Raw genomic sequence first — 27,835 nt, forward strand, 5'->3', positions numbered from 1 at the left:
TTGGCTGACATACAGTTTGGTAGTAATTTTTATTTGTTTTTACATTTGCTGTTTTTCGGGTGGCAGTGACTGTGGCAGAGAGTGCCGCTTTTTCTACAAGCGCATCTCTTGGAGCTGCAGGATGTCTGACAGGCGCATTTTGCAAACCCCTGACCACCATGGGCGGAATGCTTAGTAGCGATTTTTGTTAAAAGAAGAAACGGCTGTGTTTGTATCTTGAAGCTTTAGGATTTGACAATCTGCCTTCTGTAACTGGTTTCTGGAATAAGCAGTATTGACGACGCCGTGCTTTGTAGCGATCCTATACGCGCCGTGTTCTGTGATTTTAGACACGACTCCGGGGATATTTCTGGCGTCGAGTCGACCCCTGTCAAACTCAGACACTGGAAGTAGGACACAGTCCCCGACGTTTAGGGAGGGTTGTTTGGCATTGCTTGAAGACAGCATTTGAGCGCTACTTTTTTCTTGGCCAAGTGAAGCCTCCGCTCGGCACGCCCTTATCTTCTTCATGTGTTCAGCAACTGTGGGGTCATCAGATGTATTGTCATTCTCTTCTTCTTGAGATCTGGGATCTGCCTGGGAACAATCGGATTGTGCTGATTCCTCATCTCCAGTCTCTAAATCTGCACTGGCAGCCACATCTTCTTTGTCTACTGCCATAACGTCTTGAGAAACGGGTTCTGTCGCCCCTGTCAACTCTGGTATGGCCATGGCTTCGTCTGTAACTCCCTCTGGCCCTGTCATCTCTGGTACGGCCATGGCCTCGTCATCAACTTCCGCTCGGCCCCTGTCATCTCTCGTATGGCAGATTCCAGCTCTTCCTCTGTCGTCAGCACGTCTGCAACTTCTTTAGGCAGAAAGGTCTTCTGCAGACCCAATCTCGGTTTTTCCCAAAACAACACCTCGTATGGAGTTTTGTTCTGCAGATTTCTGTGTGGGGATGAATTCTTTTGTAGCTGGACAAAGCGGAGCCCTTCAGACCAGTTACTGGTGCTGTTGTCGATGGTCCACGCTATCAGCATTTGCTTCACATCTGCGTTCGATCGCTCTACTGAAACCTGGCTCTGGGGATGTCGAGCCCGCCCATGTACAATGCGAAGGTTTTGCCACATGTGTTTTAGTTCGTCAACCACTGAAGCAACAGGTTTCACAGGCCGACACAAAACAGTTAATCATTTTACCGGAAATGTTCGCGTACTTATTTTGGTTTTTTTCTCGCCTCCGTGCCCAGTGTTGACATGTGCCTCAAGCAGGACGTCGAATAGCTCATTTTGGGTGACGATGTACCGGGGAGTTTCTTGTTGCGTTTTCCGTATCTCCACAATGTCATTATAATTAATTTCAGTTGCATTTACGAACGCGAACACTTACACATGTGTACGTGTGTGTGTGTGTGTGTGTGTGTGTGTGTGTGTGTGTGTATGTGTGTGTGTATGTGTGTGTGTGTGTAAGAGAGATCAACACAAAATGACACATTAACAGACACGTCACACAAACAAACTTGATTGTCAATTGATGCAAAATTAACACACGTTTCGAACAAGCTTAAGCACGTAAAAAGTTGAGAGAAAAAACAATTTTCGTGAATTGAGAGAGAGAGAGAGAGAGAGAGAGAGAGAGAGAGAGAGAGAGAGAGAGAGAGAGAAACAGAGACAGAGACAGAGAGATACACAGAGAGGGACACATAGAGAGACAGAGAGAGGGAGCTAGAGAGAGCTCTTACTTTTATCACTTTCTTCATCCCAGCAACTTCAACCAGATCAAACTTCTTAATGTAGTAAACGTTTCTGTTCTTTCGATCTCCATCGCCGGACAAGACATTCACCACGTACCAGTAGTCGTCTGCGTTGGGCAATGTGTACTTTTTTCATTTTTCATTTTTTCATCAAAACGCGCACGATGCTTGCCGTCCATGCTGACTGTTCCTCTGCTATCAGCAAAATGAAAGCTTAAACTAAAAGTTTAAATTTGGTATTGTTTGTGAGCTTCAATCATTTGTTTGATTGATAATACGGGCTCACGAGAACAAGTATTTCCTGAGGATATGCTCACAAACCGTTCACTCTGTGTGTGGCTCGTGCTATTTTCTGTTATACTGTCATTGACACTGTTAGAGAGAGAGAGAGAGAGAGAGAGAGAGAGATCGACCACACACACACACACACACACACACGTACGCACGCACACACGCACACTTAACTTGCTATTGCCGATTTCGCGTACTGGGCAACTTGCCCATTACGCGTAATCGGCTGCCGATTCCGCGTAATCGGCTGCCGAATTCGCGAAATAGGCAAGTTTTAGAGGCGTTTACGCGATTTCGGCAAAACGCTGCCGATTTCACGTATTGGGCAGCGTTTTGCCGATTACGCGAAATGGGCAAAAATGTTGCCCATTACGCGGAATCGGCAATTACGTGAATTCGGCACGACATAAGCAAACCACATGCCAAAGATCTAAGAGATATCTCAATAAATGATTGAGCAGTGAACAGATTTGTGAACCTACCGAAGAAAACGAAATTTGCCCTGGCGCACAGCAATACCAAAATGCTGTTATACTGTGGCAGTGAAGGGGTTAAAAATGGTCTAGTGGAATGCATATTTAATCAAATTAAAAGTTTTTGCGTGATTTTGAAGGGGTATCTGAATGTCTTATTTCCTTTTAGTTTATGAATAACTGAAGTTTTCATTGAGTACGCTTTTATACACTGAAAAAGATGCGCACATCTTTCTATCACTCGCCATACAGTCACTCGACCCCTAAATCTTTCTGAACCATATGGAAGTCAGTCAAACTATTCTTATCTTGCTGCAGTCAGTCCGTGCAAACCTTGCTTAGGTGCTTATTAAATCATGCTGAACATATACAACTGCGTTGCTTTACTATTTCTTGTCGGAGAGCAAGCGAATGGAAGATACATGCAGAACCGAAGTGTAAAGGTGAGAAATTATAAGTGATGCGATGGTTCATTTAAAACAGAACAAGCAAGATCTTTTTTTTATATTTAGTCAAGTTTTGACTAAATATTTTAACATCGAGGGGGAATCGAAACGAGGGTCGTGGTGCATGTGTGTGTGTATGTCTGTCTGTCTGTGTGTGTGTGTGTGTGTGTAGAGCGATTCAGACTAAACTACTGGACCGATCTTTATGAAATTTGACATGAGAGTTCCTGGGTATGATATCCCCATACGTTTTTTTCATTTTTTTGATAAATGTCTTTGATGACGTCATATCCGGCTTTTCGTGAAAGTTGAGGCGGCACTGTCACGCCCTCATTTTTCAACCAAATTGGTTGAAATTTTGGTCAAGTAATCTTCGACGAAGCCCGGACTTTGGTATTGCATTTCAGCTTGGTGGCTTAAAAATTAATTAATGACTTTGGTCATTAAAAATCTGAAAATTGTAAAAAAAAAAATAAAAATTTATAAAACGATCCAAATTTACGTTCATCTTATTCTCCATCATTTGCTGATTCCAAAAACATATAAATATGTTATATTCGGATTAAAAACAAGCTCTGAAAATTAAATATATAAAAATTATTATCAAAATTAAATTGTCGAAATCAATTTAAAAACACTTTCATCTTATTCCTTGTCGGTTCCTGATTCCAAAAACATATAGATATGATATGTTTGGATTAAAAACACGCTCAGAAAGTTAAAACAAAGAGAGGTACAGAAAAGCGTGCTATCCTTCTTAGCGCAACTACTACCCCGCTCTTCTTGTCAATTTCACTGCCTTTGCCATGAGCGGTGGACTGACGATGCTACGAGTATACGGTCTTGCTGAAAAATGGCATATCGTTCAGTTTCATTGTGTGAGTTCGACAGCTACTTGACTAAATATTGTATTTTCGCCTTACGCGACTTGTTTTTATTATAATAATTCATCATCTTGACGTTTTTTTCAAGGTAACTGGGCAGCTCTGTGTACCTAAAGACGTAAAAGAGTGGTTGGTGTCCTTGCAAGACAATGTGTTCATTGTATCTTGCACATGACATTAATTCCTCTGTCAAAACAGTACTTCACCTATACACATTCAAAGTGCTCACAAGAGAACTAAAGCTACTACACTGTACAACAACAACAACAGAAAATAAAATTATAAAATTAAAAGGATGAAAGCTCTCGCCCAGTATGTACTGACAACAAGATTGTGATACTTTCTCTTTCAGTTCTCCCCCCTACCCTGCCCTCGATCCCCTCTCTGTCTGTCTCTCTCTTTCTATCTGTTTCAGTGCAGTTTTTTTGGTGGAACATCTGTATTTTCTATATGAATCACACGCCGACATAGACCTACAGGTACATTTGCACCAGAGCTTGAGCACATTGCTCGCACAACTTCCCCACAGGCAGTGACGCTACCTTCTCCATGGCAACAGATTCATTTTGGAAAATTCTTACTTGGATCGAAATGTTAATCGGCATGGAAGCTTCAGCCGACTTTGTCCACAGAAAAGCATCTAAAGAATTTTCGGACCTCCAGGACGGAATGATGCGTTTTCTCACTCAAATAACCCAGCCTCTCTATTCGAGGTGATTCTGTTACACACAGAATAGCACCAAGTAAAGGGAAAATGGGCAAACTAAAGTGTTTCGAGATAATTTTGGCCGACAACAAGTCGGTTTACCACCCGGGCGAGAGAGTGCTCGGACAGGTGATAGTGGAACTGAAAGGCGACATGAAAATGCGCTCTTTGAGAATTTTCATGCGGGGAGTAGCTAAAGTTCACTGGACCGAATCGCGCAGCACTGGCAGCAGGCTCGGTTCCTACACCGAGCACTTCAATGCAGAAGTGGAATACTTCTTCAAACGTCAGGTGTTGTTCGGTGGAGGTAGGTATAGTAATCGTACACTGGATTTCCTATGATTTATTTACTGTTGTGATTGGTGACCAGCAGAAGCACTGTAGCAGACAGTCGCAATTGAATATTCAGATTATTGATAACTGCAGTAGTTTCAGCTGTGGTACAATAAAACCTACAATCTGGGAGTCAACAGGCTCATGGGTGTTTTACTTCCAAGTAAACTGCAATGGTAGACAGGCCCGTGTATATATTTCAAATGATCATACATTTGGTGACATTCAGCTGTGTATCACATTCACTGTATGATAGAGATAGATCATGCATAAATATACAGGGATCACGTTTACTGGTAAATTTCCGGTATTTTATCGATTGAAATTCCCCAAATACCGGTTAAAAAAATGGGTGCTCGGTCAGACGTACCCTTTCTTCTTCTTCTTCTTCGTTCATGGGCTTAGAGACTCCCACGTTCACTCATGTTTTTAGCACGAGTGGATTTTTACGCGTATGACCGTTTTTACCATGCCATTTAGGCAGCATACGCCGATTTTGGGGGAGGCATGCTGGGTATTTTCGTGTTTCTATAACCCGCCGAACTCTGACATGGATTACAGGATCTTTTCTGTGCGCACTTGGTCTTGTGCTTGCGTGTACGCACGAAGGGGGTTAAGTCACTAGCAGGTCGATCAGCACATAAGTTGACCTGGGAGATCGGAAAAATCTCTACTCTTAACCCACCAGGCGGCAGCGACCGGGATTCGAACTCATGACCTCCCGATTAAGAGGCCGACGTCTTGCCACTGCGCCCGTCGGTCAGACGTACTGATTGTTAATTGGTTTGACCGGGGTAAAAATAAATAGTGGGGAAAAAAATCCTGTATAAAGAAACCACGGTCTGTACGAGAAAGAGAGAGAGTTGCATGGCTTGTTCTGAGAGGTGTCATGTTGATACAATGTTGCCATTGTCTCACATTGATGAGGCTTGGTGTCACAAGGTCGTGTTAACGAAAAAAATTACCCAAATTTATTCCACAGAAAACGTCTGCGTGTCAATGACATTGATAAACATTTATTTAGTCATTGTTTGCCTTTGACTGGTTGCCTTGGCAGGTTGACTGATTTTCGTGAGAGCATTGTGGTTAGCTCATAATGTCATACCGGTTTGAAAGATATCTAGCGCGATCACTGAATATACATTAGATCTGTACATAGTCTTCCGTTTCATTCCTGATTTTTTACTCACCTGAGCAATAGACCTTTTTCGTATAACCTTTGCCCCCAGCGTTTCGACCAATCAGATTGTAGGGCACGGCAGCCTCTCTCTGATAACCGGAACTAGGGGGCAATAGGTGCCTGGCCTGAAATACCTCGTTCATTTTCGATGCTCGAAGATTACTTTGCCAGAGGATTACTTTGAGAAATTCTGCAAGAAAACGGATTATCTTGTTCAAAATCATGAACAAACAAGTCGCGTAAGGCGAAAATACAATATTTAGTCAAGTAGCTGTCGAACTCACAGAATGAAACTGAACGCAATGCAACGCAGCAAGACCGTATACTCGTGGTCCACCGCTCACGGCATTGGCAGTGAAATTGACAAGAAGAGCGGGGTAGTGGTTACGCTATGCTGCATAGCACGCTTTTCTGTACCTCTCTTCGTTTTAACTTTCTGAGCGTGTTTTTAATCCAAACATATCATATCTATATATTTTTGGAATCAGGAACCGACAAGGAATAAGATGAAAGTGTTTTTAAATTGATTTCGAAAAAAAAATTTTGATAATAATTTTTATATATTTAATTTTCAGAGCTTGTTTTTAATCCGAATATAACATATTTATATGTTTTTGGAATCAGCAAATGGTGGAGAATACGGTAAACGTAAATTTGGATCGTTTTATAAATTTTTATTTTTTTTTACAATTTTCCGATTTTTAATGACCAAAGTCATTAATTAATTTTTAAGCCACCAAGCTGAAATGCAATACCGAACCCCGGGCTTCGTCGAAGAGTACTTGACCAAAATTTCAACCAATTTGGTTGAAAAATGAGGGCGTGACAGTGCCGCCTCAACTTTCACGAAAAGCCGGATATGACGTCATCAAAGACATTTATCAAAAAAATGAAAAAAACGTTCGGGGATTTCATACCCAGGAACTCTCATGTCAAATTTCATAAAGATCGGTCCAGTAGTTTAGTCTGAATCGCTCTACACACACACACACACAGACACACACACAGACACACACACGCACATACACCACGACCCTCGTTTCGATTCCCCCTCGATGTTAAAATATTTAGTCAAAACTTGACTAAATATAAAAACCAAGGACATGCACGAAGGTATGGTTTGAAACGGCTATTGGTGGTATATGGACGAAAGACTTGGCGAACTTCCCCTGCTAGCGCTACGTGTCATTTGTGCTGAGTGTCATTTGTCCTACGTGTCATTTGTGCTACGTGCCGCTATCGCTACGTTGATTAATGCTACAAATAATGTGTCGATGAGTCGCTATCATTCGTTCATTATCACTACGTGTCGACAGCACTACATCTTTTAGCGCGACGTGTCATTATCGCTACGTGTCAATACCACTACTTACTGACGACTCTGACCGGCACGGTTGGCCTAGTGATAAGGCGTCCGCCCCGTGATCGGGACGTCGTGGGTTCGAACCCCGGCCGGGTCATACCTAAGACTTTAAAATTGGCAATCTAGTGGCTGCTCCGCCTGGCGTCTGGCATTATGGGGTTAGTGCTAGGACTGGTTGGTCCGGTGTCAGAATAATGTGACTGGGTGAGACATGAAGCCTGTGCTGCGACTTCTGTCTTGTGTGTGGCGCACGTTAAATGTCAAAGCAGCACCGCCCTGATATGGCTCTTCGTGGTCGGCTGGGCGTTAAGCAAACAAACAAACAAACAAACTGACGACTCTCTCTTTCTCATTTTTTCAGTCTCTCGCTCTCACTCGTGGTTTGTGTGTGTATATGTATGTATGTGTGTGCGTGTGTGTGCCGCGTGTGTCTGTCTGTTTCAGTGTGTGTGTGTGTGTGTGTGTGTGTGCCTCTGTGTGTGTGTGTGTGTGAATCTCTCTATCTCTCTCTATCTCTCTCTCTTGCTCACTCGCTCGCTCACTCACTCTGTCTCTCTCTCTGACTCTCTCTGTCTCTCACTGTCTCTCACTCTCTCTCTCTCTCTCTCTCTCCCTCTCTCTCTCTCTCTCTCCCTCTCTCTCTCTCTTCTCTCTCTGAAGGAATATTTTGTTGTTCCTTTCAATTTGCCAGAGATTTGTAATTTTCGGAAGAAAGTCTCTGCATGATTTTCAGTTGTTTCTTTCGGATTTTGATCCTTTTAGAAAAAAAGGGCTTTGTTTTTGACTAATTGTAAGACAGTGTTATTGATATATTTGTAAATGGAAATATTGACACAAGGTATAACCGAGGATATCGAAACCTTTTCTTCTCTCCCAAATTCTTTTATGAAATGAGAGGGGGAGAGAGAGAGAGGGGTGGATTGACAGACAGAAAAAGCGGAAGAGAGAGACTGTTAAAAGGGATGGAGGGTGCTTTTTATTTTATGGTTGGTTGGTTTTAGTTCTTAATGCACTTTTTTTGACAATAGTTTTCATTCGGTAAAAGCCAAATTCAATTACCGCTCGCTCTCTCTCTCTCTCTCTCTCTCTCTCTCTCTCTCTCTCTCTCTCTCTCTCTCTCTCTCTCTCTCTCTCTCTCTCTCTCTCTCTTTTCATTACACACACACACACACCGCACACACACACACGCACAAACGCATACGTACACACGGTATATAACACACAAACTCACACACAGAAAAACATGTATATGTATATACGGTATCATGCGAGAGAGAGAGAGAGAGAGAGAGGTAGAGAGTGGGGAGGGGGAAATCCAAGATTAAGGGTGGGTACGAAGTCAACGTAGTTGGCATCGCTGATAGCCGTGCCAAAGCCAGACACGAAGTAACTCGAGCAGACTTTTCAAATGGCACAACAAACCCCTGTCGTCGTATTGCTTGCACCCATCGCGTCCTTCGCTGTTGCGCCTTCGCACTTGCACCCATCGGAAAGCCAAACAATGACAAATTCTGTCCACCGTATTTCTCTTTCTTCATTCCACTGTTGCACTTGCAGTTGCAAACACAACAGTTTGCCTCGCCGTCTTCGCACTTGACTTTGCACCAAGCCTCGTTGTCGATTTTTCCTTTTGCCCCCTAGTTCCGGTAGATCTGACAATAAACTTCACAGCGCATGCGCCAAAATTTAAGTGAAAAAGGTCTATTGGTGAGTCTTAATAACGCAGAAGGGGTCTAAGATAGCCAAAAGTGGACAACAGATCACACTCAATCTCGTGTCCTGCGCCAGCTAGACTGCCTAGCGTAAACTACTTTTTCACTTTGATAAGACATACTGTGAAGTACTGCTAGGCCGCTTTCAGCAAATGCACACTTTACTTCACTATACTCAGCAGGAGTAAGAATAAGAGCATAACCTGTCAGGTTCGTACAGGTCATGGAAAACCTGGAAAGTCATGGAATTTCATGTTTAATTTTCCAGGCCTGGAAAGTCATGGAATTTCAATTCAAGTCATGGAAAGTCATGGAATTTAACAAAAATAAGAAAGAAAGAAAAATTAACCTTTAGCACGCCAGCGGCGATTTTCGTTGCCCAGCCATCCCCCCTTTTTGCCTGCCAGTAGCGATTTGCGTCGCCGGCACCAGGCTTGTTCGTATGACCAACTTCTCGTTCGTATTTTTAACGGCACTTGAGCCAAAGCGAGGCTCACTTCCTTCCGTTATCTCGTCGTGTCGTCTGCGCTGCATTTGAGTTGGATTCGTCGAAGTTTTCTGCTTTTGTTTTTGCATCGATCAAGTACTTTAGCGCTTCGACAAGCAAGATGGAGGATGATGAGTTTAAAACTTTCTTTCGAGTTGTTTCTTGACAACAAAAAGTATGCGGAATTGGAACAAATTACCGAGGAAGATCTTCGCAATGAACTGTGTATCGCGGTGAAAAAAATGAGTTCGTCAAGTCACAGTGACAGTTACGAAACGGAATTTACGAAAGTGCAGATGGATACAAACAGTGACTGGTCCAGTTTAGTGAAATGACAGGACCAGCAAACATTACCGATAATCTGACTGCGTAGCAAATGCTTGACTTGCTTGTCGAAGAGACACTGCGAAGAAACTGACTCAAATTCAGTGCAAAGCAAGCCAGTGTAAAAACTGGCAGTGACAAGACGTAAAAAGTTTGCGTGTTCGGAAATGGCGACCTGTGGATCTAGTCATGGAAAATGTTATTGAGGCTCATGGAAAGTCATGGAAAAGTCATGGAATTTTGTTTCTAAAAACCAGTGGGGACCCTGCCTGTGTAACAGATGACACCACAGCCATACTGCAGCGTGCTGGTCAAGTGGTCATATTGTGGCTGACGGCAAAGCTGCTCAACCCGCTATTTTCTTTGCATTTTGGGGTGGATCTTTGTGTCGGAACGTTTCTAGATCAACAAACTTTAGGTAAAAAAATTATTGCTGAGGGTGTAGCGAAGTGTCACACGACCTACAGGGAGACTCAATAAAACCTACAGGAAATGCACCCGCTTTCGGTCGACCTAAACCCTTCTGCCTTAGTAATGAACAGTACGTGTCTGTCCGATGGGTGGCAGGCCGGCCGTGTATTTAAAAATTGACATTAAGGTCATCTAAGATGGTTTTGAAGCTATAGCTTTCAAAATTGGCACATTTCTACTTCTAGGGTTTGATGATATATATCCTGACATGACCCCAGTCTGGAAGTATTTCATCATATAAATTATTACAAGGTCACAGTCACAGCCGGGTCAGATTGGATTCGTAAAAATATAATGTTTAGGTTTTCTGTGATGTTTTTTAAGCTAGATCAACCTCCAAATTTGGCACTCTTGTAGACCTGTATTGATGATTTTTAGACATGACACTGAATTCTTGATTTGGTCGAATGTCAAGGTCACAGCATAAATTTGTTTGCTGGAGAAGATCTATCACTATTGAAAATATCCGCTGAGCTGTCAGGGAAAGATGAGTCTAGCTATGGTGTCACTGTTTGATTTGAGGTCACAGCTTTGATTAGTGTCTGGGGTATTTTAGTCTTGGCTAGACTATTGGTCGAACGCTGAAGAAGAAGGTGATGCATTTAGGTGTACATGAATAATTAGGCACCTGCACTTCTAGCAGACTGACTGAGATAGGTCTTTCATGTGCCAGGGTGGTCGGAACATGGATACTGTCTCCGAGTCATCACATAAAGGTTATCTGTCCCGGCATGGATTCCGACCCTTGACCTGAGGATCAAAAGTCTTTTTCTCTGCTTAACACTTTCTACCCCACCTGTGTTGACCAATTTTTGTTTAGCCGAGACCAGCTGTGCTGCAGCAGGTCACTCAGAATTGTAGTAACTGTGTAGGAACTGTGTAGCAACATGCTGGAATGCAGGCGTTAGATCAACCTTACTGGAAGCGACTGAAGTGACTGTGTGTATGGGTATATCCGTACCAGGTCACATAGAGCAATATGAGTGGGTACGGATATATCCGTACCTGGGAGACAATGAGTTAACTGAGCATGTACGTAGAACCAGTAGACCAATGGGGCCCATGAGTTTGATATCACTGTTGGCGGGAAATGGAAAAAGAGCAGTGAGATTTATTTATTTCCTATTGACATGATTTTTCGTTCTGCAGAAATATCAGATGGAAGAGATACGCTGACAGAAGGTCGTCATGAATTCAACTTTTCTTTTGAGCTTCCTATGGGGTAAGTGTTACGAGTTGTGATTGTTTGCGTGTGTTTGTGAATACATGTGTATGTAGGCTGAACGTGTATGTGTGTGTTCTTAAAAATCTTGTCTTATTAATGCCTTTATTACTTATTTGTTTGTTATTCAACGTATTGTTTACGTCACCTGCCTGCAATGTGCTGTGACAATTTCAGTTTCCCCATAGTAGATGACCAAGATAACCAAAGACTTATGTAGGCATAAATATCTTACAGAATAGTATAATAATTATCTTAATACAGTGGAGTCCGGGTACAACGAATCTCAAGGGAGATACATTTTAGTTCGTTATATCAGTAATTCGCTGTAGAGTTTTCAACCCTAAATGGCCTCAAGACAAGTTTTCCCACGCACCTTCAAATGATCGTCCCATCGATCTTTCCTTGGAGAGTACAATCTCTGCATGTTTTCAACAGCTTCATAATATAATCCATAGAGAGGCATAGTTCAAATGTTCACTTTACTGTAATTTTAGAAGTAAAATTTAAAAAGTCGTGTAAAAGCATGTACTGTATTTTCCGGGTCATATTTTTGTCTTTGGAGACAATTATTGACATCAGTTCGTTGTAGCCTTGTGACTTTTAGAGACAAAACGGCTCTGGGGCGATGAAAACGTGTTTGTTATAAGAGGGGTTCGTTATGCAAATGAGTTCAAAAGGTTCGTTGTACCTGGAAAGTAACAAGTAAGAAATAGAAGGCTGTCTGCTGGGAAATCAATGGCAGTTCGTTAAAAGCGGGATTTCGTTATACCCAGGTTCGTTATAGCTGGACTCCACTGTATATGATCAGTCAGCAAGCTCCTTTTGATATTTTTACTGCAAATATAAGCACTTGATAATTAAATGATTTTTCATTTCAGTGGAATTTCAACATCCTTTGAAGGGAAGCATGGTAGTATACGCTACTGGCTCAAAGCAGAAATGGACAAACCGTGGTCCTTTAATCACAAAACCAAGAAAGCCTTCACAGTCATCAGTCCCATTGACATCAACAGGCCAGAGTACCAGGTATGTCATTTGTAGTTGTGGAGATCTATTTTTGTACTGTGGTCTAAAAAAAGTTGCTACGCTTCTTGTTTTTCTTCTTCGTTCATAGGCTGAAACTCCCATGTTGACTCTTGTTTTTGCACGAGTTGGTTTTTACATGTATGACTGTTTTTACCCCGCCATTCAGGCAGCCATATGCTGCCTTTGGGGATGTTGCTGCACTAAAACCTGGAATGAAAGGACACCCTTTGGACCGGCCAAAAGTGTCCTAACAATAACATTGGAGGTGGCCTGTCCTGACAGGTAAATTTTGGTCACTATAACTATAAATAGAACAGACTCAAAAAGGTGTCCTTTGTTGGGAGACGTCCTTTCATCACAGGAGCCTAACATCGCAGGTTTCCACTGTACCTTTATTGCAGTCTATAAAATAATTGGGAGAAATATGAAAATCACCACACTGGAAGATAGGGGGGCATATCACTTTTGATTTGTTTATTTCAAAGTACAGAGAACTTTTAAGTGTAAGATGTGTACATTTGGTTCTTTTTTTCTCCCAGACTCAAGTGGAAAGCAGTGTAGAGAAGACACTGTGCTGCTGGTTGTGTACTTCTGGTCCCATCTCCATCACCTCACGCACTGATCGCCGTGGTTACTGTCCTGGTAAGAAATTTTAACACTGTAAGTTGAGTGCTTACTTCACTTTGTTCCTCAGATTTGTTCATTTGCGCTCTGCCTCACTTAGTTATGATTCTGTATTGGTTGTTTTTTTCTGTCTGTCCGTCTGTGATTAAAGTGTCAGGCATGGGAATGGTCCGCGAATCCGCTAATTTCAGCGGTTTTCGTGAGTAGTTTCAGCGGGAAAGCAAAAATGTTAGCGGAAAAAAATACCCTCAAAAATCGTATATGAGGTTTTTATTCTCAAATGGTCGGGTGTCTTCAAATGGCACAAGCCCCTATCCGGAACTGACGGTTGACCAGCTTTTGTGGTCTTGGCTGTCCCACTTGATCCCAGAAAAATGACAGCTGTTCAGTTTTTTGCAAAGTCAAACCCTGTTACGGAGGTTGTAGATTCATCCTTGTGCACATTCATGCAAAGTGCTTCAGTGAATAACAGGGACAGACAAGCGAGCAAGAGGGACCTGGTGGCACAAAAATATAAAGAACTTGGGGCAGGAGAGCAAGAGCCAACAGCAAAGGTGACGGCAAAGAAGAACCTAATGCATGAGGCTATGGCAGCAAAAGAACACCACAGCCTGTCCCTGAGTGCCAGAAAGCAAATTCACACCACATCTTCCAAGCGCAAAGCAAGTGATGAGGATAAAACTGCCCCAGCCAAGAAGAAGAAGCAGAGTTCACTGGCTGCTTTTTTCAAGAAATAACTGTTACCATTCAGTCACTTTTTTGTTTGTTTTATCATTATATTATTCATTCCTTGGATTCAACACCTGGAACAAGAGAAAGTTAAAGGTGAGCTGGATCCTATCACATGTTTCCTCGTGGGTTTGACAAGTATGATTGAGAGTGAGAGCAGTCAGTGAATGTTAGCAAGAAAGTCATGAAGTATGCACATTCCTTTGTTCAGAATTTTTAAAACTTAAAGTTGCAGCTAAAACACCTGCATATTTATGTGAAATTAAATGCTAAACTTTGTCCCAAATACCTCTCAAATTGCGTAGATTTTGATCCTTAAAAATTTGTTTCCGGACACCCCTGTTTTCGGGTCCCCCTCCCTGTTTTCAGCTGACTTTTTATTCAACCATTCCCATGCCTGAGTGTGTGTATGTTTTTGTGTTTAGAGTGTGTGTGTGTGTATATATACTCAGAGTGTGTTTGCTTGTGTTTTACTCACTCAGATTATGTTAAAGGCTTTTGTTTTCTTCTACACCCCTTTTTATTGACTCACATGCGAAGCAAAAGTGAGTCTATGTACTCACCCGAGTCGTCCGGCCGGCCGGGTGGCCGGCCGGAAAACTTTAACGTTGGATATTTCTTGGACACTATTCAGTCTATCAGTACCAAATTTGGCAAGATGGTGTATGATGACAAGGCCCCAAAAAACATACATAGCATCTTGACCTTGCTTCGAGGTCAAGGTCGCAGGGGCCATAAATGTTGTCTAAAAAACAGCTATTTTTCCCATTTTCTCTGAAGTTTTTGAGATTGAATACCTCACCTATATATGATATATAGGGCAAAGTAAGCCCCATCTTTTGATACCAGTTTGGTTTACCTTGCTTCAAGGTCAAGGTCACAGGAGCTCTTCAAAGTTGGATTGTATACATATTTTGAAGTGACCTTGACCCTGAACTATGGAAGATAACTGTTTCAAACTTAAAAATTATGTGGGGCACATGTTATGCTTTCATCATGAGACACATTTGGTCACATATGATCAAGGTCAAGGTCACTTTGACCCTTATGAAATGTGACCAAAATAAGGTAGTGAACCACTAAAAGTGACCATATCTCATGGTAGAAAGAGCCAATAAGCACCATTGTACTTCCTATGTCTTGAATTAACAGCTTTGTGTTGCATGACCTTGGATGACCTTGACCTTGGGTGGTCAAGGTCACATGTATTTTGGTAGGAAAAATGTGTAAAGCAGTTCTTAGTGTTGATGTCATTGCTAGGTTTAGTTATTTGACCTTGACCCTGGCGTCTGGCATTATGGGGTTAGTGCTAGGACTGGTTGGTCCGGTGTCAGAATAATGTGACTGGGTGAGACATGAAGCCTGTGCTGCGACTTCTGTCTTGTGTGTGGCGCACGTTATATGTCAAAGCAGCACCGCCCTGATATGGCCCTTAGTGGTCGGCTGGGCGTTAAGCAAACAAACAAACAAACACGTGTCATGCTGATGCAGTTTATCAAAGTCTGAATCTTTCCTTTCCAGGAGAGTCCACAGCCATCTCAGCAGAGTTTGACAACCACTCATCACGCACTGTCATCCCTTACGCTACACTCTATCAGACACAAGCCTTTTTCGCCAGCGGCAAGTCCCGCATCCGTCGTACCAAGTTCACCGTGCTCACCGGCCTTCCCATCGCTCCTGGAACCAGGGGGAGCTGGGACTCGCAGCTGCTCAAGATCCCCGCAGTCTCCCCCTCCATCATCAACTGCTGTGTCATGAAGGTGGACTACTATGTCAAGGTGTGTTTGTGGAGAATTTATTTTGTAAATGGGGGATGTTTGACTTCTTCTTCTTCTTCTTCTTCTTCTTCTTCTCCTTCTCCTTCTTCTTCTTCTTCTTCTTCTTCTTCTTCTTCTTCTTCTTCTTCTTCTTCTTCTTCTTCTTCTTCTTCTTCTTCTTCTTCTTCTTCTTCTTCTTCTTCTTCTTCTTCTTCTTCTTCTTCTTCTTCTTCTTCTTCTTCTTCTTCTTCTTCTTCTTCTTCTTCTTCTTCTTCTTCTTCTTCTTCTTCTTCTTCTTCTTCTTCTTCTTCTTCTTCTTCTTCTTCTTCTTCTTCTTCTTCTTCTTCTTCTTCTTCTTCTTCTTCTTCTTCTTCTTCTTCTTCTTCTTCTTCTTCTTCTTCTTCTTCTTCTTCTTCTTCTTCTTCTTCTTCTTCTTCTTCTTCTTCTTCTTCTTCTTCTTCTTCTTCTTCTTCTTCTTCTTCTTCTTCTTCTTCTTCTTCTTCTTCTTCTTCTTCTTCTTCTTCTTCTTCTTCTTCTTCTTCTTCTTCTTCTTCTTCTTCTTCTTCTTCTTCTTCTTCTTCTTCTTCTTCTTCTTCTTCTTCTTCTTCTTCTTCTTCTCCTTCTCCTTCTTCTGCGTTCCCAATTTGACTTATTCAATTTGCCACCTGTTGAATTTTCATTTATACACTTTTGAAAGAGAAAAAGTCGAAAGCAAAAGATGTAAAAGTGTTTTGACCAATCAGAGTGAAATGTGACTGATTTGGGTGCCGCCAAGGTAGGAAATGTGCTGTCAATGTGTGAAATTCAGGAATGCTCTACTCGTCTTCTGCTTGATTGACATTTATGTTACATCGTTTTGATGAACTCTTGTTCAAAATATGTATGAGTTTGCGCAATGGCTTTGTGTTTGTGTGACTAGTGCTGGTTGAAACTTTGTTTTGCACTTGAAAACTGCATTGGAATCACACACACACACACACACACACACACACACACACACACACAACCACACACACACACACACACACACACACACACACACACACACACACACACACACACACACAAAAAGTGAAAAATCCAAGAAAATCAGTTCTTAGCAGAGAGACAAGAGGAACATTCACGGACATAATGAACAATAACTCTGAGGAAGCAAGGTCTTAAATGGGAGGAAATCTAAAGTTGCGGGGAAGGGGGATTCAAGTATATTTAGATATGCCATACAGAAAGAAACGTGCGGTGTTGCAGGTGGCGCTGCACATACCTGGAGCGTACAACCTGACAGTCCACCTGCCCATCGTCATCGGCACTGTCGCCTACCGTCGCGCACAGTCCTACTGCTTCACACAGTCACGCTTCTACCGAGAGACACAGGCACAGTTTGCTGACATGGACTTCCTGCCCCTACCTCCCCCCTATCGCGAAACCATCACACCTCCCCCTCCATTCGAAGGTAAGTTGGACAAAAGGCAGTTGCCATAGACAAGGTTTCGTACTGAATTTTGGGCAGCTGGATATAAGACTTTCAGAGTTTCAGTTTTGCTTTAGCTGTGAGTCATTTTGGGTGGCTGTATATATATAAGGAAAGGAATCTTCGCACGAGTTTTCCTCCTATGTGGCTAATAATTATGAGTGTGTGACCTGTTGTTGAAAAACATGCAGCTAATGTGTAGTTTGATTATATAATTATGTAACCCAGACTAACAATAACAAGAACATTGTAAACAGATCTTTGGCTGCTGTTCTGAGCTTCATGCAAAGGGACAAAAACAGTTACATAAGGATGAAAGTTCCCTGCAGAAAATAAGGATTTCTGGAATTACGTTCAGCGTACCTGATAAAACTTTCAAAGCACCCAGGAAGGAAAAATTGTGTCGCGGCAGTCAACAAAATTAAGTCCTCTTGTCCTAAAAGCATGTTGTCCTCAATTGTCATGTTCCCAATTTTGATCTCTAATTGAAGGTTTTATAATAATAAAAAAAACCAAGAAAGTAACGTTTAATTTATGATAAAACAAAACCTGACGGGCGCTGTGGCGGGGTGGTAAGACGTCGGCCTCTTAATCGGAAGGTCGAGGGTTCGAATCCCGGTCGCGGCCGCCTGGTGGGTTAAGTGTGGAGATTTTTCCGACCTCCCGGGTCAACTTATGTGCAGACCTGCTAGTGGCTTATCCCCCTTTGTGTGTACACGCAAGCACAAGACCAAGTGGGCACGGAAAAGATCCTGTAATCCATGTCAGAGTTCGGTGGGTTATAGAAACACGAAAATATCCAGCATGCTTCCTCCGAAAGCGGCGTATGGCTGCCTAAATGGCGGGGTAAAAATGGTCATACACGTACAAACCCACTCGTGCAAAAACACGCGTGTACGTTGGAGTTTCAGCCCATGAATGCAGAAGAAGAAGAAGAAACAAAACCTTACATTCACTGATCTTCGACCCAGCGGTCTTTTAAGTGGACAGACAGACAGACAAACACTTATAAAACAGAAAATACACTTATCTGACAAATGGTTCAGAAGCTTGCTGGGAAGATACAAGTGAGAGAAAAAGTGGTAGGTGTTAATAGCTCATTGCATGCCACTTCTGTATCAGTGACATTACTTCCTTTGCTTTTCAGACCCACCTACATACGCTGAGAGTGTGGGTGGTGCAGTGGACCTGAATGACGATGACGACGATGACGGGTGCAACATGGGGGACCTGACCTACACACCCATGTACACCTATGTCTACAACTATCGCCCCCCGCCCTGCGACGACCATGGAGAGGAGTTGACACTGTCTGTTGCCCCTCCAGGTATGGTGCTTTTCTCAGTGTGGTTGCTTAACACTTTCTACCCCACCTATGTTGACCGAGTGGTTTTTTTAAGCCGATCTGTAGAATTGTAGTAACTGAGTATCAACACGCTGGAATGCAGGCGTTAGATGGACGTTACAGGAAGCGACTGAAGCTAACAGTCTGAGCGGATATAGCCGTACCTGGTCAGATAGAGCCATATGAGTGGGTACAGATATATCCGTACCTAGGTGACAAAGAGTTAAAGCCAAGGAGTTGACACTGTCTGTTGCCCCTCCAGGTATGGTGCTTTTCTCAGTGTGGTTGCTTAACACTTTCTACCCCACCTATGTTGACCGAGTGGTTTTTTTAAGCTGAGACCAGCTGTGCTGCAGCAGGTCACTCAGAATTGTAGTAACTGAGTATCAACACGCTGGAATGCAGGCGTTAGATGGACGTTACAGGAAGCGACTGAAGCTAACAGTCTGAGCGGATATAGCCGTACCTGGTCAGATAGAGCCATATGAGTGGGTACAGATATATCCGTACCTAGGTGACAAAGAGTTAAAGCCAAGGAGTTGACACTGTCTGTAGCCCCTCCAGGTATGGTTCTTTTCTCAGTGTGATTGCTTAAAGCCAAGGAGTTGACACTGTCTGTAGCCCCTCCAGGTATGGTGCTTTTCTCAGTGTGATTGGTAAAAGCCAAGGAGTTAACACTGTCTGTAGCCCCTCCAGGTATGGTGATTTTCTCACTGTTGTTGCTTAAAGCCAAGGAGTTGACACTGTCTGTAGCCCCTCCAGGTATGGTTCTTTTCTCAGTGTGATTGCTTAAAGCCAAGGAGTTGACACTGTCTGTAGCCCCTCCAGGTATGGTGCTTTTCTCAGTGTGATTGGTAAAAGCCAAGGAGTTAACACTGTCTGTAGCCCCTCCAGGTATGGTTCTTTTCTCAGTGTGATTGCTTAAAGCCAAGGAGTTGACACTGTCTGTAGCCCCTCCAGGTATGGTGCTTTTCTCAGTGTGATTGGTAAAAGCCAAGGAGTTAACACTGTCTGTAGCCCCTCCAGGTATGGTGATTTTCTCACTGTTGTTGCTTAAAGCCAAGGAGTTGACACTGTCTGTAGCCCCTCCAGGTATGGTACTTTTCTCAGTGTGCCAAGGAGTTGACACTGTCTGTAGCCCCTCCAGGTATGGTGCTTTTCTCAGTGTGATTGGTAAAAGCCAAGGAGTTAACACTGTCTGTAGCCCCTCCAGGTATGGTGATTTTCTCAGTGGGATTGCTAAAAGCCAAGGAGTTAAGACTGTCTGTAGCCCCTCCAGGTATGGTTGATAATTTTCATATGAATTCCTTCTGTAGGAAGATATTTTAGAAAGGGTGACTTGAGAGATGTTTGACTGTTGCCATAGCAGTTTAAGAATCTGCTGCAGTAAAAAATAAAGCACAGGCACCTTAGATACCCTGACTCAGCATTTAACCTGTCCGCTGCTAGGAAATATTTGTATACAAAGCATTAGCTGTATTTACCCGAATTGACAATTAACAATGTGCCCTTGATGTATTAGTGAATACACCAAATATGCACACATTGTTTGTTGTTGTGCTTACTCTTTGTTGTTTATTGAATGGTTTGTTGCCCCTTAAAGCAAGTTACCACCGTACACTCGTTCATTGAACGTTCAGGCCGCTTTGGGCAAACCAGAATAAATGCTCTACAAGCCGGACAACAACTTTAACTTCTGCACATCTCCTACCCATCCCTCTTCTTTTATTCATCTTCTTCCCCTCCTTCCTTCCTTTTACTGTCTTTCTTTATAATCATTATGCAACGTTTCTTACGTTATTAATAGATTTGGTTTATTGAGACAAATTGTTCAGCCGTTACCGCCTTATGTTAATTGTACTGTCATGCAGGAACACCACTATAAGCTTCTAGCTTGTTGCTGTTTCTGTGAACTTTGTATACATGACCTGATTGTAACCTTTGTTAAAATAAACTTATGTTTAAAAGAAAGCAAGTTACCCAGGACATCAGCAGACATCCTACAGGCAGCAAAATGGTTAAGCCCTTGTCATACAACACATTGCCTTTAGTCTCTCTCTTCTCATTGTACAGGGATCCTCACCTTGTCATACAACACATTGCCTTTAGTCTCTCTCTTCTCATTGTACAGGGATCCTCACCTTGTCATACAACACATTGCCTTTAGTCTCTCTCTTCTCCTTGTACAGGGATCCTCACCTTGTCATACAACACATTGCCTTTTGTCTCTCTCTTCTCCTTGTACAGGGATCCTCACCTTGTCAGACCTCAAACAAAGCTGACAAACATGGTCTTTAAAGAGAGAGGGTGTCTTGAATTAAAACTCATTATACCTGACGTTATAAATGACAAACCTGAGAAAACAAGAGGTGGTACAGTGATTTTTATGACCTCCACAAATCTGAGAAAATCAGGTCTAAAAATAGAGGTAAATGTACAGAGGTTATGAACAGAAAATCTGGTCCAAAAATAGAGGTAAATGTACAGAGGTTATGAACAGAAAATCTGGTCCAAAAATAGAGGTAAATGTACAGAGGTTATGAACAGAAAATCTGGTCCAAAAATAGAGCTAAATGTACAGAGGTTATGAGCAGAAAATCTGGTCTAAGAATAGAGGTAAATGTACAGAGGTTATGATCAGAAAATCTGGTCTAAGAATAGAGGTAAATGTACAGAGGTTATGAACAGAAAATCTGGTCCAAAAATAGAGGTAAATGTACAGAGGTTATGAACAGAAAATCTGGTCCAAAAATAGAGGTAAATGTACAGAGGTTATGAACAGAAAATCTGGTCCAAAAATAGAGGTAAATGTACAGAGGTTATGAACAGAAAATCTGGTCTAAAATAGAGGTAAATGTACAGAGGTTATGAACAGAAAATCTGGTCTAAAAATAGAGGTAAATGTACAGAGGTTATGATCAGAAAATCTGGTCTAAGAATAGAGGTAAATGTACAGAGGTTATGAACAGAAAATCTGGTCTAAGAATAGAGGTAAATGTACAGAGGTTATGAACAGAAAATCTGGTCTAAAATAGAGGTAAATGTACAGAGGTTATGAACAGAAAATCTGGTCTAAGAATAGAGGTAAATGTACAGAGGTTATGAACAGAAAATCTGGTCTAAAATAGAGGTAAATGTACAGAGGTTATGAGCAGAAAATCTGGTCTAAGAATAGAGGTAAATGTACAGAGGTTATGATCAGAAAATCTGGTCTAAGAATAGAGGTAAATGTACAGAGGTTATGAACAGAAAATCTGGTCTAAGAATAGAGGTAAATGTACAGAGGTTATGAACAGAAAATCTGGTCTAAAATAGAGGTAAATGTACAGAGGTTATGAACAGAAAATCTGGTCTAAAAATAGAGGTAAATGTACAGAGGTTATGAACAGAAAATCTGGTCTAAAAATAGAGATAAATATACAGAGGTTATGAACAGAAAATCTGGTCTAAAAATAGAGGTAAATGTACAGAGGTTATGAACAGAAAATCTGGTCTAAAAATAGAGGTAAATGTACAGAGGTTATGAACAGAAAATCTGGTCTAAAAATAGAGGTAAATGGACAGAGGTTATGAAAAGAAAATCTGGTCTAACAATAGAGGTAAATGGACAGAGGTTATGAACAGAAAATCTGGTCTAAAAATAGAGGTAAATGGACAAAGGTTATGAACAGAAAATCTGGTCTAAAAATAGAGGTAAATGTACAGAGGTTATGAACAGAAAATCTGGTCTAAAAATAGAGGTAAATGGACAAAGGTTATGAACAGAAAATCTGGTCTAAAAATAGAGGTAAATGTACAGAGGTTATGAACAGAAAATCTGGTCTAAAAATAGAGGTAAATGTACAGAGGTTATGAACAGAAAATCTGGTCCAAAAATAGAGGTAAATGTACAGAGGTTATGAACAGAAAATCTGGTCCAAAAATAGAGCTAAATGTACAGAGGTTATGAGCAGAAAATCTGGTCTAAGAATAGAGGTAAATGTACAGAGGTTATGATCAGAAAATCTGGTCCAAAAATAGAGGTAAATTTACAGAGGTTATGAACAGAAAATCTGGTCTAAAATAGAGGTAAATGTACAGAGGTTATGAACAGAAAATCTGGTCTAAAATAGAGGTAAATGTACAGAGGTTATGAACAGAAAATCTGGTCTAAGAATAGAGGTAAATGTACGGAGGTTATGAACAGAAAATCTGGTCTAAGAATAGAGGTAAATGTACAGAGGTTATGAACAGAAAATCTGGTCTAAAATAGAGGTAAATGTACAGAGGTTATGAGCAGAAAATCTGGTCTAAGAATAGAGGTAAATGTACAGAGGTTATGAACAGAAAATCTGGTCTAAAATAGAGGTAAATGTACAGAGGTTATGAACAGAAAATCTGGTCTAAAAATAGAGGTAAATGTACAGAGGTTATGATCAGAAAATCTGGTCTAAGAATAGAGGTAAATGTACAGAGGTTATGAACAGAAAATCTGGTCTAAGAATAGAGGTAAATGTACAGAGGTTATGAACAGAAAATCTGGTCTAAAATAGAGGTAAATGTACAGAGGTTATGAACAGAAAATCTGGTCTAAAAATAGAGGTAAATGTACAGAGGTTATGAACAGAAAATCTGGTCTAAAAATAGAGATAAATATACAGAGGTTATGAACAGAAAATCTGGTCTAAAAATAGAGGTAAATGTACAGAGGTTATGAACAGAAAATCTGGTCTAAAAATAGAGGTAAATGGACAGAGGTTATGAACAGAAAATCTGGTCTAAAAATAGAGGTAAATGGACAGAGGTTATGAAAAGAAAATCTGGTCTAACAATAGAGGTAAATGGACAGAGGTTATGAACAGAAAATCTGGTCTAAAAATAGAGGTAAATGGACAGAGGTTATGAACAGAAAATCTGGTCTAAAAATAGAGGTAAATGGACAAAGGTTATGAACAGAAAATCTGGTCTAAAAATAGAGATAAATATACAGAGGTTATGAACAGAAAATCTGGTCTAAAAATAGAGGTAAATGTACAGAGGTTATGAACAGAAAATCTGGTCTAAAAATAGAGGTAAATGGACAGAGGTTATGAACAGAAAATCTGGTCTAAAAATAGAGGTAAATGGACAAAGGTTATGAACAGAAAATCTGGTCTAAAAATAGAGGTAAATGTACAGAGGTTATGAACAGAAAATCTGGTCTAAAAATAGAGGTAAATGTACAGAGGTTATGAACAGAAAATCAGGTCTAAAAATAGAGGTAAATGTACAGAGGTTATTAACAGAAAATCTGGTCTAAAAAGAGGTTATGAACAGAAAATCTGGTCTAAAAATAGAGGTAAATGTACAGAGGTTATGAACAGAAAATCAGGTCTAAAAATAGAGGTAAATGTACAGAGGTTATGAACAGAAAATCAGGTCTAAAAATAGAGGTAAATGTACAGAGGTTATGAACAGAAAATCTGGAGGAAAAATAGTCTTTTAAGGGAAGGAGTCATTGAGTGAGGGGTCTTAAAAGGGGGGTTCCATTGTTGTCTTAGATTAGGTGGGAAAAGTGATGGTGAAGAATGTTCACTGAATTGATTATGACTGGGTTTTTTTTGCACTTGTTACAGAATGACCAAACAATTGCTGCTGGAGAGGACTAACCCTGATGAAGTCAAAGGCAGCTGACGCAGCTAACTGCTTGCAACGCTCCAAAGAACTACTAACCAAGGGCTGAGGGTCACATGCACCCCTGTTCAGCCAATCAGATTGCAAACAAAGCAGTTTTTGCTGCGGAGCTGGTCTCTCGGCAAGCCAAGACTGCTTCCTTCATGCCTAAGCAAGGTGCTTGCATAATTTATGTTAATGGAAGTCAAGGAGATGGCAAAAGAGGTTTTTTCATGGAGAAACAAGTGAGTGTTCGAAAGAGAAGATTGTGGGCTGCTTCCTCATTGATTCGGCGCGTGGTGATGTTTCTTAACATTGAGACATAATAATAATATTAAAAGAGGCTCATGATAAAGGGACGAAAAGTTCACCAAGCAAAGCTTTAAGGCCAAAATCGTGTAAGCTCCTTTCTGTCTATAGTGCTTGCATTGTATGTATCTTTCTTGCGCCATGATGTGTTTGCTGTTGTTTATGAATGTAAGAATTATCTCAGTCATCCTGTAAATCAGGAGTAGTTCATGATATCATAAAAGTAGGAAAAAGAGTGTGAACAGAGTAAAGTGCTCAGCAAAGTGATGAAAAAGTGCATTTTTGTTTTTTCTCTCTGTCACAAATATCTTTTCCATATTTCCAGGATGTCCTTAATCTTCCTCTGAATTGCCTTCGTGAATCTCAAAGTCTGGCAAAATACAGTTAGACGCAACCTCATGCCCCTTCTTCTGTTTGGTATTGAGTGAACTTAATCCCTGTTTTACTTGCACAATGTCCATCCTTTCTTGCACAATCCTGGTACATTTTCTTTGTCCTCTCTCCCCTTTGTTTATTTGTTTTGTTTTTTGTTTTTTGCTTGAGCAGGGTCAGATGATCTCAAGTGAGGTTAAGCCAGCATAATGACCGCTGGTCTATCAGTGAAGTGTTGCTGAAATTGTATGGGTTATGCAAATATCAAAAATAGTTTTCCAAGCTCAGATGGCTTTTGGTACTGCCATGGTTATTTGGGGAAAACTTTTAATACCTAATTTAATTAATTACCGATCAAGGAAAAATGTGCTTTTGAGTGAGAGTTGGTAATCAGTTGAGTCACTTCCACTGTTCTCTATTCTTTCAATAGCTGGCTCTCAATTGTTGATTTGACTTGTTTATTAGTAGGAGGGCCTGATGTATTCGTGTTTGTGATGGAAGTATGGCAGTTTTTGATGAGCCAAGTGATTTTATGTTTACATTAACAAAGTGACCATGACGTAATGCCAGTCTTGCAAATTTTGCAAGACGATCAGAGTAAGAAAAATTTGTTGATGATGCAGGATTTTATAAAGTGCCCTGCAGTCTTGTTTACATGTACAAATAATGTATACCTTAGCACACCTCCTCTGCTGCCCGTACCAACCCATGTGCCTCTGTTTTGCTGGCATTGATGATTACCATGTCTTGCTCTCACCCACACATTAGTTTCAGCACAGTAGAATCCTGTTACTGGCTTTAAGTTAAAAATCAAACAGCTGTATTTTTTAAGAGCAGTTTTAGTAGCAATGAGCTACAGTAAGACAAAGTAAAATGTGGAAGTATGTTTCCTACAGCTATTTTGATCAGGAAACAAGCGGACAAATCAAAGAATTTTTGGATTGCTTTTAGTATGCTTTGAATGAAGTAAATAATCAAAACCAAACTTAAAATCATAAGTAAGACATTTGACCTTAAAATAAACACTTTTAAACAGCTGTGAGAGACTGTGAAAAGGCAATAGTTATTGTGTTATTTGTTGCATGTGTACGCAATGTTATTAGTTCTAATTAGAGTTTTGTGCTTGCCTTGATGTGGATCAATTTGTATTAGTCAGACTTAAAGTGATTGTCTAGCTGTATCACCAGGGTACATGTACTTGTGTACTTGCAGTTGTCAGTGTACTTTCACATGTACTTATCATAAAGCTAGTGATGAATCTACATGTATCCCCCGCGGGTTAGGGGGAAGAATTTACCCGATGCTCCCCAGCATGTCGTAAGAGGCGACTAACGGATTATGTTTCTCCTTTTACCCTTGTTAAGTGTTTCTTAAATACAATATAGTCAATGTTTGTAAAGATTTTAGTCAAGCAGTATGTAAGAAATGTGAAGTCCTTTGTACTGGAAACTTGCATTCTCCGAGTCTCGGTGATTATTAAAAATAATGGTCGAAGTAGCGGATCATGAAAAATGCGAGCTTCAGCGAGCTTTTTCATGACCGCAAACTGAGACCATTATTTTTGATAATCACTGAGACGAGGTGTGTAACATCTTTATTCCTCCTTTCTTCAGTTATTCAAAGAAAACGAGAGTTTTTGTGCGAAAGTTTGATCGAATCCGAATCACTCAACCAGTCAACCTGCGCGGGCGATCGATTAATGCGCGATTGTATAGTTCCGTGCAAATCATTCCATTCTGTTAACACTTCTTGTCAGTTTCCCTGTTTTGGACTAAAATCAAGTACACAGATATGCTGTTATTCTGCTGTGGCGGTAATGGCAGATATTGTGTGTTCTTTTTATGTTTTAGTATCACTTAGGATAATGTTCTTTCGTCAAATTGAACTAGCAGACGAACATTTGCACCCGTGTTCCAACGTTAATTACTGTATGAAGTTCAGTTTTCTGGGGAAAATAGTGTATGAAACCGCTTTATGTTGTTTAAATTGATGAGATATGTGCATTTGGTTGCGTGTGATCTGTTTATAAAATGAAATATTGTTGAAAACTGACCGTCGGATTGCAGTCAGTGTTGTCGAAGAAACTGAGTGACAAGAAGGGGAACTACTCTTGTCGCTAGACAAAGTATGAGTTACTTACCTTGGGAATTTGCTTGTGATGAACGTTTGCGCACGGCAGATCTAGATTCAGAAAACAACCAAACTCATGGATTTTATATGGAGATTCATGTGTTCAGGCCTGTAGTTGTTAATTTAAATGCGATATGTTTGTATTGTTTGCTCCAGAAATGTATACTTCGTACATTAGAGCGTTCGGAACTTTTCAGTCGCAAAAGTAGTACCGAAACAGAACAGCTTCTCAACCCATTGCACTATCGAGGATTCAGGTTGTTGCTGGCTCGTTATTTGTTTGGTTGCTGGGTCATTATCGAAAAATAACTAGCTCTACAAGTTTACAGAGGTAAAGAAGCATTGTACTACGTTGCAAGCCCCTGGAGCAATTTTGCTTCTCAACCCATTGCACTATCAAGGATTCAGGTTGTTGCTGGCTCGTTATTTGTTTGGTTGCTGGGTCATTATCGAAAAATAACTAGCTCTACAAGTTTACAGAGATAAAGAAGCATTGTACTACGTTGCAAGCCCCTGGAGCAATTTTTTTATTAGTGCTTTTGTGAACAAGAAACAATTAACAAGTGGCTCTATCCCATCTCCCCCCTTTCCCCGTCGCGATATAACCTTGAACGGTTGAAAACAACGTTAAACACCAAATAAAGAAAGAAAGAAATCTACATGTAGTTATAATAGGAAAGGTCACCATTGATACTTTTAATATGAAATGTAGAAGTCACTACATTAGGCCAAAAAAAAAAAATTGTCTGTTTAGGGTAACCCGACCGACCCTATCGATTTGGCGCCGACCCAAAAACTTTTTTTTGATTTC

The 27,835-nt window shown here is 41.0% G+C and overlaps 1 protein-coding gene across 1 annotated transcript; it reads left to right on the plus strand.

The window, feature by feature from the left end:
• The first annotated feature begins 4,473 nt into the window (after positions 1–4,473).
• On the plus strand, positions 4,474–27,744 carry LOC138977509 (arrestin domain-containing protein 3-like). The gene is made up of 8 exons (XM_070350361.1): positions 4,474–4,842; positions 11,555–11,627; positions 12,509–12,656; positions 13,196–13,298; positions 15,531–15,787; positions 17,015–17,219; positions 18,385–18,564; positions 24,177–27,744. The coding sequence occupies exons 1-8, from the start codon at positions 4,584–4,586 to the stop codon at positions 24,179–24,181; spliced, it is 1,230 nt and encodes a 409-aa protein (XP_070206462.1). The 5' UTR covers positions 4,474–4,583; the 3' UTR covers positions 24,182–27,744.
• Positions 27,745–27,835: the final 91 nt, after the last annotated feature.

Source organism: Littorina saxatilis, linkage group LG1 (genome assembly GCF_037325665.1).
Source record: "Littorina saxatilis isolate snail1 linkage group LG1, US_GU_Lsax_2.0, whole genome shotgun sequence".
NCBI lineage: Eukaryota > Metazoa > Mollusca > Gastropoda > Littorinimorpha > Littorinidae > Littorina > Littorina saxatilis.